Raw genomic sequence first — 19,391 nt, 5'->3', positions numbered from 1 at the left:
CGTCCCTTCTTGACAACTTACTGCCGACGATCGTGATGTACTCACCCCTGTCCTATCTTCTCAAAGCGGGTGTATTTCTTTTTGGGATCCCCCACACTCACGATGCTTCCTGGACAAACAGAACACAGATTATTGAGAGTGAATTTTTACTTTTGAATAATTTCAAAATACTTGTAACAGACTGCATCCGTGTGACATTCGGTCAGTATTTGTGGGATAAATGCTGTTTTGGGGTTATTTTCCGACAGATGCCAAAAATAAAATATTCTCCTTGGCAGAGGTAATATAAACACAGAACGTACTGAGTCTCTCTAGAATCTCTTCATCTGTCATTTTGGACTTCTTCCTCTGGCGGTCGGTGTGGCGATACATCGTGCTAGACGTGTTTTCCGGCTGGACTTGCGACTCAGGCGGTGTCGGAACTTCCTTGACAGGACTGGGAGGCTTTGGTGGATCCATGACGGAGCGTGTGTAGATCTGCAGCGGTTCATAAAAACTATTTAGATTGATCTACGGTGCTGCACCTTTTACTGCTACTATTATCTCACAGATTTGGTGTGTTCAGGTCGTGGCGCAATAACTGGAGGCAGTTCATCATCATCGTCCTCCTCTTCATCTTCCTCCTCCTCTTCCTCTTCTTCCTCATCCTCCTCCTCTGACACCGGTGGGGCGATCGGGGGCTCTGTCGTTGATGTTTTAGCACCCTGCAGAAAGACATTAAAATTCATCTGAGGAAGACAGCATGAGGGATTTTTTCACAAAGATTGGGACTTTGAATCTTGCATAAATTCTTACAAAACCACATGAAGTAGAGTAAAGATGAAATAAAAATACAATACAAATATGACACATGAGACACGTTAGTGTGAAAAGACACATGTGATGATGACATGTAGCACAAACTGTGACTCATGGAACAGCCATGGAACTAGTCAAAACAAATGAAACAGCCACGTTGCAGCTCAGTGATTTCATCATTAACACATGTGAAAAACTCAGACATATTTAGTCTGATCTCCATCTCATTTTCTCCATCCAAAAGCTCTACTCGCCTTGGATCGCCTTCCTCTTAAGGAATGGAAAGGCCCACTTCCAGCCTAGTCATGCATAAGTGAAGCAGTGCAGCTTAGGTCGACAGATCAAAGCGAACAAGCTTGTGCTGAAACCAAAGCTTGTGTTTGTCTTTCACGTCTCCGACTGTGTGACTATGTCACCTAAAAAGAAAGCCTGACCATCTGATCTCTCTGCAATGATGATGGAGTTTCAGGCGGAAAAACTGCTAATATGGATGAGAAAGTTAAGGATAGGAGATCATACATGCGGTCGGGACGGTCATAACAACCCTCTGCTCATGCTCCCCTGCCCTTTAAGGGGGCTAAAGGGCTGCAGTGTGGTGGTTTTGTACATTATGATCCAGACCCGATCCTTCAGGTTGATTACAATTTGTAAAGGGAACTAAATGTTTTTACATCATTCAATTAAAATCCAGGTTGTCTGGAGCGTTTTCTATCAACACTCTAACACCGTGTGTGCAATTAGCGAAGTGATTCAAACCCATTTTTAATAAATAATAGATACAAATATTCTGTGATCTGTTCAGGGACTCTTCAAAATCAAGTATTCTCTTTTATGTATCAACATCAAGTAATACAAAAATAAAATGAAGGTATATAAGTGCTTGGCGGTTAAAAAACATCAATATCTATTACAAAATTAACCAGAGAAATGCAGTTTGTTGCTGGAAAATAGAAGTAATATCAACCTACCAAAGACATATAATCAGGAAGGTGTGCCTAAGTGTGTGGGTAAACAAGGGGTTCAGAGCGGGAAGATAAAGGGGGTGAATTTGGTGTGGGAGCCAATGCAGAGATACACCATGTGGAAAGTAATGTGGAGGAGTTACCTTGTCAAATAACGCGCTGCAGGTTCTAAGGCTGACAGGAGGCCCAGATGACAGCAGCCGGTTCTGAATGTGAAGGTTGAAAATTTACTCAAAACAAGCCCACATCAGAAGGGCAGGGGGTCTGCTGCAGAGGGATAGACTTCAGGTCCCTGACACACAAACAAAACCACTCGTCGAGACACAAGTCTCAGGTCTTCAAAACCTTCAAAATTAAATTGTCGATCGATAGTAAAATGTATTTTTTTATTGAATAGATATTTAGGAGCCGCACAGATTCTTTTGTTGCATGGTTTAAAAGTAAAAATATGATTGTATAAATGAATCCAACGAACGAGAGAATAAAATGATGCAGGTCAGACAGCTAATACACATTTATAAAATGCAGTACGTTTAAGCACACCAGGTCTTATTGTTAAACATATATGCTGCAACATGACGGTTATTACAAGCTAACAACAGTACATCTCAAATAAAGACATGGAGATGCATTTGTGTGGATGGTGAGCTGACGGCAAAAAATGGCTTTTGGTTATCGCGTTGATTGTGTGAATAAAATACAGAAACCAAGAACAGACTGACCAGAACCAATGAGTTTGATCAATAGATTCTTGTGGAGTTTTTTTATTTCACTGACCAAAAAAATAAAGATATTTCCACTTTACAAAATAGTTTGCTCTTCTGGTGACAGGAGAGAGAGATTATTTATTCATCAAGTACAGCTGATGTCAACATCTACACGAGAAGCTCTGAAATACTCAACCACTAGATCTGCTCTCCTTTAAAGTGCTTTTTTCAGAGTGAGCGGAGCATAAAGTCATCCTGGTGTGCCTGAGGCAGCGATTCCCCCTCAACAGACTTGTTTTTTTCGGATTTATTTTATCCACCAGAGTCAGTGTGTGCAGGCTGCAGTATTCAGAGCATAGATTACGCAGGTCAGAGCCCAGAATGAGGTCAACACAGCAGGAGCACTTCTCGATGCTGCTGTGAAGCTCGACTATGTGCAAAATCTGGTTACGAAGATTGGAAAAGTAAACAATCAGCAGCTCTTCGCTTCAGCTCAAACTGACCGGTCATGTATAGAGGAGTGAGGGAAACACTCGCACACAGACATTAACAATAAGAAGATGATTGAGAGACTGAGAAGATGACCGAGGAGGTTAAAGAATAAAGTCAAAATACACAAAACAGACATAGAACGGAGAGAAACAACTTACCTGTCACTTCAATAAATTATTTGTAATAATAATTAATAATAACAATAATATTCAGTTTGACTAATCGGATGTTAGCTTGGTGTTAGAAAATCCACAAACTGGAAATAAATTATATTTTAAACTATTATTTTCATATAGTTTATATAGTTTATATAGTATAGCTTATTAATAAAAATAGAAGAGGGTGATGACTTCATCTATATATATATATATATATATATATATATATATATATATATATATTGTATACAGTGCAAATTGTATATATATACAGTATATTTTCGAAAACTGAGGAAACCTTTTAAAATATAATCTTCATGTATATGAAGTCATTACCCTCTTCTATTTTTATTAACATTCCTTCAGCAGTAAGTGAAAAAGAAAAAGACAACCACAGGGTACATTTGTATTGTGTTCATCCTCTGGGGAGGTACACATTGTCCAACACCAATTTTTCTTCAATGACCCTGAACCCCGACGCAAAAGCAGGCCAAGTGAGGCTGCTGCCAGCGGGGCACAGAGGCTAGGAATAGCAAGATGATGGGCGAGGAGGAAGACAGGAGAAGCACCAGGGATGACCTGGGGAGCCAACTGGTCCAGGACAGCCAGGAGACCATCCATAGGACAGAGCATCCAGACGAGCCCATAGCCCAGAAGACCAGGCGCCAGGCCCCGCCCACATCAGAAGACCAAAGGAATACAGGCCAGCGGGACAGAAACCCCCCACAGCAGCAGCGAAGATGACTAAACATGGCCTGGACAGTCAGTGGACGGGTCAAGAAACACCCCAGGAGCGGGGGAACATTGAGACATTGAGTGCCAATTAGGTCTCAAGATAAGTGTCCAAAGTGGGCCACGGTTGTGTGGGCAGAAATACCCATCCAAAATATTCAATGCAGTTGCTGTTTGACCACTGCCCGTTCTGAGGGAAGTGTTGATTGTGTTTACAATTTATTTGTTTAGGTTTAAATAGAACTTTTGTCTTTTTTAGTATTTGTAGATTTGCCCGTCAACAACAACCGCCCTACCCGCCTCAGCGGGTTCCTGAGGACGGCAGCATTTCATGGGCTATCCACAGTCTCTGTGGGGCCCGTCCACCACACTTGCCGGGCCCTTGCCGACGCACGCGAGCAGCCACACTTTCCGGGAGGCCCCAGAAAGACTGACCACCCCGCGACGCCAAAACCCCGCAGTCAGGGAGGCAAGTGCCCCTGCATTGACACATGCAGCACAGGGCAGGTACAGAGTGTTTGTGTGCGTGTGCGTGTGCGTGTGCGTGTGCGTGTGCGTGTGCGTGTGCGTGTGCGTGTGCGTGTGCGTGTGCGTGTGTGGGAAGGCATATCAATAAGGCTAAGGCCCGAGAGAGAAGCTAGTAATTTAAAGTGACGGTTTGTTGTTTGTTAAGGGTTGAAAGTCAGGCATTTACATGGTTAAATTGAGATGACATGGGTCCAGGTTAGATCGAAGTTAGTTATTATTTCATTAAGGAACGCTAAAAAAATTTCATTCATTTTTCATTGCATTAAAATACCCTCCAAAGTTTTGATATTGATGTTTTCTTGGTCTTCTTGTCTAGAAAGATCATAATTAAGTACTGACTGACTACAACTAGACAGGTTAACAGTATGTTCTGTTTTATTTCTCTGAAGGGGGACTTGAGATGTGTCTCCTAGTAAACAAGATGCTATGCTAGTTGTCACATTGAGCCAAACTAACTGGACAGAAGTTCATTCTCAGTCGCTATATATTTAAAACCAAAAATCAAAGTTTGTGCTTATAAAGAGATCGGCCTCTCCTTTCCCGGTGGATACGCACATGATATCATGTTGTCTTCACCTTCTTTTAATACTTGACACCACTACGACGTCTGTACATGTGACTGATGGAAATAAGAAGGAGTTCTTGCACTTAATTTCAAATAACGAGATGGTAAGAAACATTCTAACCTCTATGAACCGCTTCACTCATCATGTGGAAACACAATATTTCAGTTTGAAATAAACTGTGACATAATTTTATTAGGTTTTGTAAGCAAAGTAAGAATGAATGATCCGACATGTAAGATGACATGGATTGAATCTAACTCACCAGAGTGTTTGCTGCTATGTATCCGTGAGCCGATTTGTCTGAAACAAGAAAATATACCAAATATGAAGTTCTAGATGCTTCAAATGGAGTTAGATGTAGTGAGGTTTACCTCCTGATGTGAAGCTCATGTACTTCTGGTTGTTGACGGTCTCTTTGGAGTCATAGAACTTGAGAACATCCAGCACTGCTTGTGGGTTCTTCTTTTGCTCTAGTTTGGTGATGTTGGAGGTCTGTAGGAGTCGAGCCCACTGTTCTGGAATTCCCTGCAGCCCAACAAACATCAAACATGAAATATATCATCACTGAGCATAACATTTTTTGTAATGTTGCAACATAAAACAGCATCATGATTAATGCATATGTCATCATAATTGTTTTCATTAAATTACTGTTATTGTCATTTTATTATTTATGAAAAAAACATGTTTTGTCTTATACGTCTTTATGTTAAAGTACTATGAAAGGACTTGACTCGGAGGCTCAGAACAATATGAAACAAGCCCCTTTTGAGGATTCAAAAGAACTGACACAAGGACTAAAAATGATTAAGGAATGTTGGATCAGATGTCAAATGATTCATCTGGAAAGAATTGAAATGTTTTAAGTTGTGTCATGTTTTAAATTAAGGAAAGATAAAACCCACCCTGTTGAATGAGGTGGCCAATTTTTGCTACAAGATTGTATTTTTCAGACGTCTATATGTCAGTTGCTTTGAGTAAAACACTTGTTTATGTTTTTGAAATGTATTTAGTACTAACATAAATAACCGTGTGTAACTTTACTGATGTGTAGATGCGAACAGACAGAGGGTTTTTCATTTGCGACTCTTTGTTTATATCTTAAATGTGAAATACAAAAAGCACGTGTCTCATCAGGAGCCAATGACCATCGACTCAACAACGGCCTTTTGTTAACATGTTCCACTAACTCAGTTAAGCTTATTCCACACACGAGTGTCTTCTTCATTGAGAAGCCTGTAGCTCAGGCAGCATCTGAATCAGCACAACAAGAATAATATTTTTGCTTTGTGTAATTGTGGTCTTTTCTGGAGCAGATAACTTGGTAGTGGAGATTTTTGTAGGTTTACTGAATATATGACAAATACATAAGATATCATAACTATTAAAATAAAAGATAACAATAATAATTTGTTATATTCCAATTAAACCTTCATCAGAGATCACAGACTTACAGTAAATTCACCCGTCACAGCATCAAAGCCAACATGAATGGTGTGTTCGAAGTCTGACGGAAGGGAGATCTCTGGACGTTCTTTCTCCTTCTTTTTGTTCGCTAAGAGTGTCAAGCAAATGAAAAGCATCATTAGTTCACTTTCTTAAATCCGGGATTAGAGATGTGAGTGGAGCTGAAGGAGAGAGACTCACTCTTGTCTCCCCCGGGGAAGATGGAGCGCAGGCGAACCTTCTTGTTCTTCTCTTCTGGAGCCATTGGAAGCGGTTTGGAGGCGTGATTCACCGATGAAGAGTCTCGGGAATTACTGTTCATTCTCAAGGGGGGGGCTGGTGGTTTCTCTTCAATATCAACACTATCAGACATCTTTGGGAGCACTCATAAAGTCCTGAAGGAACAGAGAAGAAATCATTTCAATTGACAGCCTAAAAAAAATCCAACCTTTGATTAGCAACACACTTGAAATACAACTGTCGTTGATTCAACCTAAATGAGCTAAAATCACATGAGCATTAAGGTCAGATGTCAACTTAGCAGGTGTAACTGACGATACCATTCATTAACAATTAAACATGGGTGTTAACCGAACTACTAGTTATCAAAGCAAGTTCAACTACCTCCCTATTTTATAACCAATCGTCTAGATTGAGCCGACATTTCAAATAATCACTTGGTTAACGTGTTATATTTCATATTAAAGTAAAATGAAATCATTGTTACTTTACATAAAACATAACCAGCTAATCAAGTGATTATTTGAAAGTTGTCTGCTAAATCTAGATGATTGATTATAGTTTATTTTCATTTCCCCACAGACTGTAGTCAAACAAATAGGAGTCAAAAAATTGGCTTTAAATTACTGTGGAAAATCCTAAATATGTAAATACAGATGGATGTTGTAAAACTTAATTAACGTTTTTGTCAATTGATATTTATCCAAATTTCCTCAATATAAATCATACAATGAAAAAACATGATTCACTATGACTCACTAGTCAGTAAAGGTCTCATGCTGGTCAAAGTGTTGAATATAATGATCATCAATGTGGAACGTATCTCAACCTAGAAGTGAAATATTGATGATGTTGTTTATGATATTTGTGTTATTAGTTCATAAATACATGAACATTCATATCCGAGACGTTTGCTTGTTTCAAAAATGGAACGTTGTATTTTGAGATGAGGCAGCTCAGCATTGAACTTTTCCATCACGTATCTTCTCGTCAGCCCTCCACCATTGTGTTAGCCTCCTTCACTGCCTCGCCTGAGGCTGAGCCCATCATGTGAGGTTAAGTACGACTGTCCCAGAAACTGGTCCATCCTGGCCATCCTCATGCACGAGGCCTACATCCGCACACAAAGACCCCTCGTCACCTCCTGCATGAATGGTCAGCCAACAACTATGTCTGCAGACGTCTCACCCATCTCTCCTGGACCAGATCAAATCTGGATGGTTACACCCTGCTCTTTGTTAACTTCCCTAAAGAACTGGTTTGGAGCGACACAATTAGATTAGAGAGAGATGAAACACGATAGCAAGCATTATTCAATTGTACAGTGCATTCTTACACAAGAGCGTTTTCTTTCTTTTGTTCTCTGCTTTAGAGACCATAGCACATCATAAATATCAGTCGATTCTTGCCGTTTAAAGCTCTCACTGATCATAAACATAATCTATGATTCTCGTTTTTTCTGTTTGACTTGCCATGATGACAGGTCAAGGGTTTCCAGAATCTCATGTGTTGATGATAAAGGCATCAAGGGACTTATGACATCATTGTGCATGTAGACGGGCATGAATTAATAACACTTATAATCATAAACTGTATAGTCTTCATCAACAATTCCAGTGAATAGAATTCAAGAATAGCTGTTACATTCGACTTCTAAAAGTAGCACATTTATTCCCAACATTTTGTGCACGGCAGACCGGTGTTATTTTCATATATATATATATATATATATATATATATATATACATTTATGTATAAACCAAACCACCTTTCAGAGACTTATAATAATTATAGGAATTATATTTCTTTCAGTGAGGCCCATTAACAAATGCCTTATGGACCAAAATTAGTCCCCTGACCCGGGGATTGGGGACCACTGTTCTAGACTCAGGATTTCCAATTTAAGTCCTCCGGCCGAAATCCAGCTCATAAAGTCATTTCATGGCCCTCAAAAGCTTAAATTTAACCCCTTCTCGTCACAATATTAAAAACATTTTAAATGTCAAATCATTCATTCTTTTGAAATTATCCTGATGGAGGTGGGAAGAAGTATAAACATTTAAATGTGTTTCCCTTATTTGTATAAAAGGTTCCACATAGAAAAGAGCAGTGTGTTCATGTACTGTAGTACAAGGTACCAGTATCTAACTACTTAGGTTAACTAACTCAAAAAATATATATATATGCTGAAAAATCACTGTACAGATAAGCAGCTTCACTGAGCTCTGTGACCTGTGGGTGATTTCTAGTAAAGGAAACTAAAGTTTTGAAATAGAGCAGAGTTCAAAACAGGTTCTCTGGGATCAAATGTGTGTCAGCAGCAACACAACCCATACTGCTGTGCTGTTTACAAAGCAGCGTCACATGTTGACCCACTCAAGAAACTGGTTGTTGCAGACAATGTGACTATCACAGGAGCCCGCTGGACGTTTGTCACAGCCAAACGGATGTGTGGGTGACATTAAGAAAACTAAAAATGTCCGTTAATGTTAAATATTACTAGACATGTTTACCGAGAGACTCTTCTCTGTTTCAGAGACATTGAACAGACAAACGAGAGTTTTAAACAAGAAAAACAAAGGTTATTTTCTTTTCGAACAGGATGATGGGAAGTCAATAAAACAAGAAGGGTGGCATCTGGAGCATGACGAACGTTATGGTGTTAGAAACAGCACAAGCTAAAAACAACTGGTTCAGTCAGTTTTTAACAAACTACCTTACTTCATGTTTATACTTCATTTATTAAGCTCTATATCTATAAGTTAAGAATTCTATGTTTGATACCATGTTTATACTATCATAGAAACCTTTCATATTTATGGTGACATGTATATACCATCCATGTGACAGCCGCACACGCACACAGGTGTAGGTCACATGTAAATGAGTGAAAGCAATCTCATTTTCCACTGACTCCACAGGCTATGAAGGGTGTACTACACGTTTTATTGAAGCAAGCTGGGATATGAAATCATGTTCTCTATTTGGCTTTTAGTGTTTTTTTTAATGTAAAATTGTAGACTTGTGAAAGGCAGATAACCTGCATACATTCAAGACATACCCAGTAAGGAGGCGGCAGACAACAACGCTTCTACTTTATGATGTATTGAACAGCTTTGGTCAATCAGCTCAGTGAGTTCAGAAGAAACCATTGAGTGAACAGGCAACATCGTACTAATGTACTTAATCACAACACAAAAGCATCATTTGCTCTCAGAGCAAGAAGAACCAATACTAAAAATCTGTTGTGATCTGATGAGTAACTGACAGCTTGAAATCACCTGACGTGACTGAAGCACTTAAATTAAACACTTCTATTGACAGACTGAATAATACATTTTGAGGACCAGGTTTATCATTTATAAAACTGTAGGTTTATATTAAAGGAGAAGGCATCGAATACATCGTCATGGCAGACACACTACACTAATACCTACAACACACACACTTGCAGAATCCAGACACTATCCAGATGTTACTGATCCTCCTACATGTTCATCAAATATTCATATCCACAAAGAGCAGTTTTAAACATAGATGGCTTACACAGGAGGAGGTTCTAATCTTGAGGCCAGGGCAGTGGGATTATGGGGGGGGCTCCCTTAGACGAGATCCTCTGACCCTCTGACGACACTCTCGCTTTGACTTGTTAGTAGTAGAGTTGTTAGTTTAAAAAACAAAAAAACAATATAATCAGTATAATACTACAACAATTATACAGTCGTTTGTCTCTCACTGCAAAACACTATATCATCTACAAACATGGAGACTCTTTGACATGGTCTCGGATGGATTAGAATCAAGTAGAGTTCAACGATTCATTTGCGATATTTTTTTAGTGCGGTTTTAATATTCCAAAGGTTGCGATTTAATTTATTTGTATTTAAATTTGACCTTCGGCCCTTTAACATAGTCACATGACTTGGCGATAAATAAATTACATTTTATTTTTTTGTATTACAGGAGACACACTTAAAGATGACAGAGTGATGAGCAACTGTACAAAAAGGTGTAAGGTGTTAAAGTATTTGAAAAGAGCCTTTAACTTTAAATGACGTTTGTTTACAACTGTAATTGAAGTAACTAAATAAACCTTCTCCACGTATGCTTAATTTACTTTTCTCTTAACAATGCCTTTATCACTTATTTTAACAATCACAAAATAAATACAATTAATATGAATTAATTATTGTATTAGAAGAGAAATCATGAAAAGATAAGGTTGAAAAGTTTCCCAAAGGAGATCTCTCGTCTAAAGTCGATCTAATCTAATCGCATATTAAATCGAAATGTTGAGGAAAATAATCGATAATAGATTATTTTCTATAATAATCTAGTAGTGGATATCAGTTTACTGACGGTAGATGTTTTTATGGAAAATAATATTTTGTTTGAATATATATAGCATGAGTAACTACTGATGTTTCTTATAGCTTGTGCTTATCTTACTTAAAATACACATATTGTGAGCAGGGCCGGAATATCCATATGGACAATTGGGCAGGTGCCCAGGTGCACCAATCATTCACAACCACTTGGGGAGGCAAAAGCAACCGCCGGGGCCCCTTGTAATCTATCCTTAAAATAATAATTTCATCATCATCATCAAGTTTCGCCAGGGTTTTTCAAAGAAGAAGGCGTTTATCACCCACATTGATCACTTATCAGTCTTCAATGTAGATTTTTGTTAAGAGATAGATTTGATAATGATTATCAACGTTAACATTAAACATTAAACCTCAAGAAATATTGCAGCATATGTGCCCTAGTCACAAAAAAAGGAAAGAAAATGGACGGACAGAATGAAAGCGAGAAGAGAGAAATAAGGGATGAAGAGAGAGTAGACAAATAATTTACACAAGATATAGAAGAATAGAACTACTGTTGCTAACATGGTCATTTTAATGTTGCATGCATGGTTTTTATCAAACAAATATGTGGCCTTCATTGAAATACATTGGAAATTACTATTTACTGTATGTCAAAACATGCTTTTTGAACCTGTCAACAATGTTCACTATGCATCTTTTCACAGATATCAGCAAGTCCAGAAATGATGGATCAGGAGAATCAAGGAAAACCAGATACCCAAGCACCTGAACTTTAAAACAGAGCTGTAGGTTGCAGTGGTATGACCTTCATCCATGGCTCTCCACAGATCCCCCCACATGTTGTTAATATTAGCTATTAATAAATATGAAATCATGTAAATGTTATGTGTTTCACACAGAAGTCGTTTTTTTTATGTGGCCATGTGATGGAGCCTTGACCACATCTTGGCCCCTTTATTCAAATTTGTCTAGATCTGACGCAAGGCTACCACATTTTCTTAATACAGACCTGATTGTGAGGCATCATCATCGCATCCTTTTTTTTACTTTACATTCTATTTTTAGAAGATACACACAATACACCTAGAATTCCCCAAAGAAATGTACTTCTTGATGACGTATTCATCCACTGCAGTGATATCATAGCATGTTTTTATTATTAAAATGAAAAAGGATTAGCTTAAACTTTTTAAGGGTAACAACATCCATGTTTACAGTTTGGCATTCAATCACTTTCTCACAAAAAAGTTGATTTGTATTTAGAAATGCGATAAAAGGAATTCAACAATCATACAAGTACTCTAAACTGATGAGTCTGATAGACATGAGCAGATGTCAACAAAGAGAAAGTGTCCTTCTTGCAGCTGGCGGCTGGACACAGCAACAATCATATGATACTAATAGATACTTGAATTAGTTGTTGTTTTTGTTTGTTTTATTCAGCCCTTCAGTGTTTCATTAAGAAATAAAAGGCCAATGATTACAAGCAAAATTGCGTCGACAGACAAACTAATATAATTTAAAAAGAATAATAATATTGCGTCAACACTGAACAACAAGCATGGTTGCCATGAAAATGTATAAACACATTCTTGCCAAGTCACAGTGCAGATGCTCCGCAATGTCATGCCACTTATTCGAGTGGAGGAGGAAGAATCCAGTGTTTCGATTTGTTACTTTTCTCAGCTCTTATATTTGGGAGACCATGCTTGTTCATAACGGAAGATTACCTGTAACAAATTTCAGGTCATTCACGGTTTATTACATCATGATCTACAAAGAATGGTCATCTAACGTCAAATTGTTTAGTCAAGAGTTTTAGCCTGTCTTTAGTTTCCTAAAGGTCAACTAATGTGTTCACTTAATTGTCTCTTAAAGTGATCTTGGACTTCTATTGTACACTATTGTGAAAAACTCTCTTTTACAGTTGGCTGGAAGAGTGAATCCATTATTACGTCATAATGGGCTTGTTGTAACCTCTCATTTACTGATATTTCAGACGGGGGAGAACTTTATAAAGTAACAAGTTCAAGGTCATGATGAGGGACTCGCTGCATCTTGGGGAGGAAGACTTTGAAAGACTTTGAAACATGTGAGTCAGTCAGGAGTGTTGAGTTTTTACATTAGTTGCTGCTTTTTCTTCTCATTAATCCATGGTGAATGCAGTCTAACCAAGATCTCTTGATTTTCAAACTTTTCAATCATATTTAAGGAAGATAAAAAAGAAAACCTCAAAACAGCTAACAAGGAACTATTTTGGAGTTACCTGTTTAAGTTACAATAAGTCATTAATGCAGATCTCTGATTGGTCCGTATTTTTCAGTTAGAGACTGTGAATGACGTTTTCAAAGTGTAGGCAACAGCACTCTTAAATGATGAAATAATGATTATGATTATGTACAGTAATTGTGGTTCAACTATTATAGAGTTGCCATTTCAATCTTCAGAATTAGTGTCAAACTGGTCCAGAAAAGGGCCGAGACGGTGCAGGTTTTTGTTCCAACCAATCGGGTGTCGGCTTGAACAGGCAACACCTGACTAACCATTAACTGATTACTGTCTTCAGACGCCTGATTGGTTCAACTATATGTGCTTGACTGGTTGGGTCCAAAACCTGCACCGTCTCGGCCCTTTTCTGGACCAGTTTGACACCTGTGAGGGCGTCAACTGACCAACTTTAACACCTTTACGATAGATATTAACGCTGTTATGTTTATCCAAGATTGACTTCAGGGAAATAGTAAGAATTTAACATTAACATTACACTATTTGTCTGCCGTCATCTTTGGCCAGGGCAATGCCTTTAGGGATGCCATGAAAAGTGTTTTTGTGTATTATCGTTGCTTAATGGAGTTGGAAAGCCTAAAGTCATTCATGAATGCCAACTAGAGCATGATTAAACACGCACAATCCACTTGTCATTGTGTGTTGACCTTTTCAAGATTTTTCAAACACAATTTATTTTTATTTTTATTTGAGTAAGACTTTAATGCTCATCTTCTTTTTCATTGGCAGACAAAATGAACGTCTGTAGTCAGAGATCTATTTTTATCCAACAGAACGATGGACATCTGATCTTTTCTTCACTGGAGTGTTTTTATTCTTAAAATAGTTCTAACACAGTCATATCCACACATTCATATCCACATTGTCAAAGTTTGTTTGTTTTTTCAAGATGGCAGCTCACAGTAGTGAAGGAGTTGACAGCACAAATTACTTTGATCCCATTTCCCCCCCTATTCTTCATTAAAAAAAAAGTACCTTTTTTAAGTGAGCTCAGTTCAGGCTGTTTTCTGGAACTCCTGTTGTGTTATCAGTTTTATCTTGCCCTTTAAAGTATATACTTTATTGAATATTGTTTTGATTGTTCAAGCGCTTTGTGACCCTGGTCTGGAAAAGCGCTATATAAATAAAAATGACTTACTTACTTACTTACCTACCAACTCCTCCTGAGCTCTGAACTAAGCCTGAGAGACTGGCTAACCTGCCGCTCAGCATGGAAATAAAAGTCAACAGCAAAGACAAATGAAAGGCAAAAGGAAGCGTTCCACTCAGACACAAAAGGGAAGTAAGATGGCTGACTTGCTAGGAAAGCTAAATGCTAGTAAACCACAAGAACACTAGCTTTTTAATGGTCTAGAGCAGCGGGTCCCAAACCTTTTTTGCACCACAGAACGGTTGCGAAGTCTGGCGACACTCTGCGGACCGGTCTTCCATGCTGGTCGAGGCGGACCAAAGACGGAGTTTACGTCTCGGCTGTAATAAAAATTAAGCTTCAGTAATCTTAAAATAAAATTTAACAAGAGTAAAATTGCAAATCCGTAACTTATATCGCTGAGAATGTGCTTCATTAAAATGTGAGGCTCAACCACGCAACACGCGTGTGTATTATAATTATATTTACATATATGTTTAGGGTGGTAATTAATGAGATCATGTGGTAGTGCATTAATATAATTGTGTTTTTCGAGGAGACAGCTTTGATCACATGATCACACGAGGTAAACTGGCTTTTGCTGCGCCTTGCTCGCTGCAGCTTCAGTTTGATAGAACTGACGTAATGTTTGAATAATGAAGAATGTGAGTGACTCTCATAGACTGCACTTGAAGCCATCAAACACCAATCATTTTGTTCGCTGTATTATATAAACACATTTTATTCCTTATATACGTGTGTTAATATTTGATCAATATTGTAGTGACCAATTAGCTTTCGTTTTGGGCAGGGATGCATCATGGGAAGTGGCAGTTCTGTGTGCACCATTAATTAAGTTATGTTGGATTAGGGCTGCACGATATTGGAAATATGTGCGATATTCGATATTGGTGTCTTGAAGTGCGTTATCAATATTAATGAGCTATTTTTCTTTCACCTGAAGTGACTGGATCACTAGTGTTTGAGTAGGTCATTAGTTAGTCTTACTTCCGTGTATATACTGAGCTTCACTAAGTCAGCGCGCCGACAAGACGCGTTGCCATAGCAACCGAGTGTAGCAAGCTGCGCCGCACAACTCACAGACAGACGAGACGTAAACAACTACGAGACATAGCAGTACAAATTGAAAACTTTACAGAACGTGACACTGATGGGTCAAACATGAATCCATATTAAGCTAATTGTCTATCACAATGTGATGAAGGACCGTAAGCCTTTTGGGTCAGTTTTCTCTCACATCTTCTATCATACTCTCTCACATCTTCTATCAAACTCTCTCACATCTACTATCAAACTCTCTCACATCTTCTATCAAACTCTCTCACATCTACTATCAATCTCTCCCACATCTTCTATCAAACTCGCTCAATTCTACTATCAAACTCTCTCACATCTTCTATCAAACTCGCTCACATCTACTATCAAACTCTCTCACATCTTCTATCAAACTCTCTCACATCTACTATCAAACTCTCCCACATCTTCTATAAAACTCGCTCACATCTACTATCAAACTCTCTCACATCTTCTATCAAACTCTCTCACATCTACTATCAAACTCTCTCACATCGACTATCAAACTCTCTTACATCTTCTATCAAACTCGCTCATATCATCTATCAGATCTGCTATGTGAGAGGGTTTGACAGTAGATGTAAGAGCGCTTGATAGTAGATGTGAGAAGAAACTCTATTACAGCAGCCCCTCATGCACATGCTAGAATGTTGTGTTGATATTGTTTGCGTTCTACTACTAAAGATGGAGTCATAATCAACCGTCTTCAGTGCAGCTCATCTGAAGCTGTTTCCATGGATACATGTTCTGCCACTGCTGAACAATGGAGATCATTGTTGGTACTAATAGTTGTTTATAGGTTTTGTTTGAAGCACATGAAACTGATCAAAAAAGTGATTGACAGGCAAAATGGAAAATAGTTTGATAATAACTATTATTTGCACATGAGGGAGCTTTTCATCTATTCAATTATGACAGACAGACAGACAGACAGACAGACAGACAGACAGACAGACAGACAGACAGACAGACAGACAGACAGACAGACAGACAGACAGACAGACAGACAGACAGACAGACAGACAGACAGACAGACAGACAGACAGACAGACAGACAGACAGACAGACAGACAGACAGACAGACAGACAGACAGACAGACAGACAGACAGACAGACAGACAGACAGACAGATAGATAGATAGATAGATAGATAGATAGATAGATAGATAGATAGATAGATAGATAGATAGATAGATAGATAGATAGATAGATAGATAGATAGATAGATAGATAGATAGATAGATAGATAGATAGATAGATAGATAGATAGATAGATAGATAGATAGATAGAGGTTTTTAGTATAATTAAAATCCTAATATACCTTTATATTCATGTTGGAGTGCAAGTCGATCCCATGGGGAAAGACCAATGCCAATTCAACCCCTGCTCTTTCATTTTTGTAATTCAAATATTTTAACACAAAAGGGGTTTATGAAAGAAAACTAAAATGTGTTTAAATTAACTACATTTGTAATGTGTAACTTATTAAATTAAAATTTAGAAAGAAAAGGGTAAGAGCATGAGTGAAAAATAACTCTGTTTAATAAAATATGTAATTACATGTGATCAACAGATGTAAATAGAATATATATTGTTTACAGTTTCACTAACAAGACGTAGGTGTCTATAAAGGAAATTAATGTCACTTTCTTTCTTCTACAGAATTCATTTTCACTCATTCATTTTCTTTTTTCGTGACCAGATGTCTCTCTTCATTGCATCATCACGGCTAATGAACACGGTTGAATCCATCAGAACGCTCAGAAGTAAACAAACACTGACACACGTGTACAGTATTTGGTGGAGATTACGCTGAGAGCTGTGTCAATGTGTCAGTGTGTGAGCATCTTCTGTCTCTCCTGCCGACTCCCCCTCCCCAACCGGAGAAAAGATGGCCAGATGGCTTCCAATCCTACATGCTAATCCAGAACACACCGACTGTGACACACCTACCAAAAGACTTGATATACGTAGCTATACACAAACATACACAAACCAGAGATGGTGCTGCAGCACCGGTCACATGACTGAGTGGTCAACAGATGGAGGCCTGCTTGAACAGCCAGTGTGTTCTACTATCATATTTCAGTCAGGCTTCACGCCACCGTCAGCTCCTGTGTCGACTCTTTTGTTAGCCGACGTGAGGTAAGACGGCATGTTGGGTTACACGCTTCATCGGAAAAATATGGGAAAAGCTCTAACCCGCACACGTCAGCGGCGAGCTGGATGAGCGGCGCTTTCTTTTGAAAAGATCAAGTGGCTGCATCAGAATTATTTTATTGTATCTGACGCTTCAACTGCTGCTACAGATGCTGCGCTTACTCGCTTTCTTGCAGAAGTTGAGGGGGTTCATTTTTCCTAAGGTCAACCAAAGTCGCCCTCAAGCAAGGTCCTGAACGACATGACTGACACGGATCAGCTGCTTCAAAATAAAAGGCTGTTGCAAAGTTAAAAGCTTAAGAAAATTGATTTAGTTGTACATTGATATAGAAAGAACTGTGTCAACAACTCGTTTACTGTCTCCTATGTTACAATTATTGAATCTCTACTGAAATTTCCTAAAATTTATTTTAGCCAAAACGCATCTCAGATAAACCCTTTTCCTAGAACTGTGTCTGTACATAGAAAGGAATCAAGCCATAAATCACCATCATACCTGATGTCGACTTCCACTTCAACTAAATGAGAAGCATTAAAAACAAGAAACACTTGGAGTCTGACACAGGTATGATTCCCCAAAAGCGAAGGAAGGAAGAGTGATACAAGAGTGTGACCTTTGTAAGGAGCAGCTCAGCAAAGGTGTTACATATTCATGGGGACCACCTCCCCAATTCATTTTAAAACCCTAGTGCATTAACACAACGTTCATTGTGCATAATCACAACACTTAACAGCATTTGTAGTAGAAGTAACTGTTGATGGGTGACAGATTTGACTTGATTTCCTGAAAGTCAACTCATTAGGGCATCTTTTTTTAATTACATTACCATTTCAAAAAAATGTAGGTGTCACCAACGATGAAGGGTGTGTATCTCCAGATCCCTCCCACAGTGATCCCCCTCTAGGATGACTCCCCAACATCTTCTCGATCTGCACCACAACAGGTTGGGTTGAGCTCCTGGGATGACTGTGCTCTCACCACAGCCGCATCCTTTGGTCAGGGCTCAGCTTCCTCAAGACTGACCCCCCACCACCCCATCATGATCCCCCCCTTCAAGTCAGGTGACCAGATGTGCTATCTCCCCTAACATCGCCATTAAGCTTCACGGTCACGGTGGATCCCAGGGGAGTATGGGCCTGTGAATTAGAAATGGCAGCCATTTCCCCTCAAAAAAAGGCTGTATTGACAGATCCTGTCCATCGATACATGGAGCCGCCATCACCAGCACACCCGCCGATCTATAGCACGACCCAGAATAGAAAATTTGACTGTGGTGTTGTCACTGCAGCTGCCGCATTTCAACACACACACACACAAACACACACACACACACACACACACACACACACACACTCACGCACACGCGCACACACGGCCTATACAAGCGCCACACTGACACAAGTCTCCATCCAAAGAGATGGTGAGGGAGCGAGGATGAGATCCAGAAGCGATCATCCATGTTCGACTCCACAGACGAGGCGTGGATGAAACAGCTGCTGATCCAGTGATGAAGAGAAGCCTCCATACCCAGCCTCCCCCTCCCTCCTCTGCCGTCCAACCATCCACATCCACACACACGGATTACCTGAAACATGTCTTTACATTCTCTTGCTCCGGGTTCCGCCTCTGCGCCTGCAGCCGCCGTGGGTTCATCTCCAGCCGCGCGATGCTAGTGACAGTTGACGCGCAGGGCTTCCATTCTCTCGTCAGACCAGTTCCTGACCCTAAAACGCAGGCTTGTTAGGGAGGCTGGAGACTT

At 39.2% G+C, this 19,391-nt stretch overlaps 1 protein-coding gene across 3 annotated transcripts in view; it reads right to left on the bottom strand.

Annotated features, from left to right (window-relative positions):
- LOC148066853 (serine/threonine-protein kinase PAK 3) overlaps positions 1-19,391 on the bottom strand; it is a 23,922-nt gene extending 4,531 nt beyond the window's left edge. Inside the window, exons 1-10 of one of the 3 annotated variants that reach the window (XM_087807696.1) lie at positions 19,218-19,391; positions 14,618-14,716; positions 6,591-6,784; positions 6,398-6,498; positions 5,315-5,468; positions 5,206-5,243; positions 1,904-1,966; positions 549-704; positions 303-477; positions 46-109 (exon numbers count right to left, since the gene is read on the bottom strand). In XM_087807696.1, the coding sequence (XP_087663822.1) occupies positions 46-109; positions 303-477; positions 549-704; positions 1,904-1,966; positions 5,206-5,243; positions 5,315-5,468; positions 6,398-6,498; positions 6,591-6,762 (923 nt within the window). In that variant the 5' untranslated portion in view covers positions 6,763-6,784; positions 14,618-14,716; positions 19,218-19,391. The remainder of the gene's footprint in view (positions 1-45; positions 110-302; positions 478-548; positions 705-1,903; positions 1,967-5,205; positions 5,244-5,314; positions 5,469-6,397; positions 6,499-6,590; positions 6,785-14,617; positions 14,717-19,217) is intronic. The other 2 variants (XM_087807695.1, XM_087807697.1) reach the window with 2 other exon arrangements.

Source organism: Callionymus lyra, chromosome 14 (assembly GCF_982586985.1).
Source record: "Callionymus lyra chromosome 14, fCalLyr1.hap1.1, whole genome shotgun sequence".
Taxonomy (NCBI): domain Eukaryota; kingdom Metazoa; phylum Chordata; class Actinopteri; order Syngnathiformes; family Callionymidae; genus Callionymus; species Callionymus lyra.
Note: the sequence above shows the minus strand (reverse complement) of the source record. Positions and strands in the feature narration are given on the sequence as shown.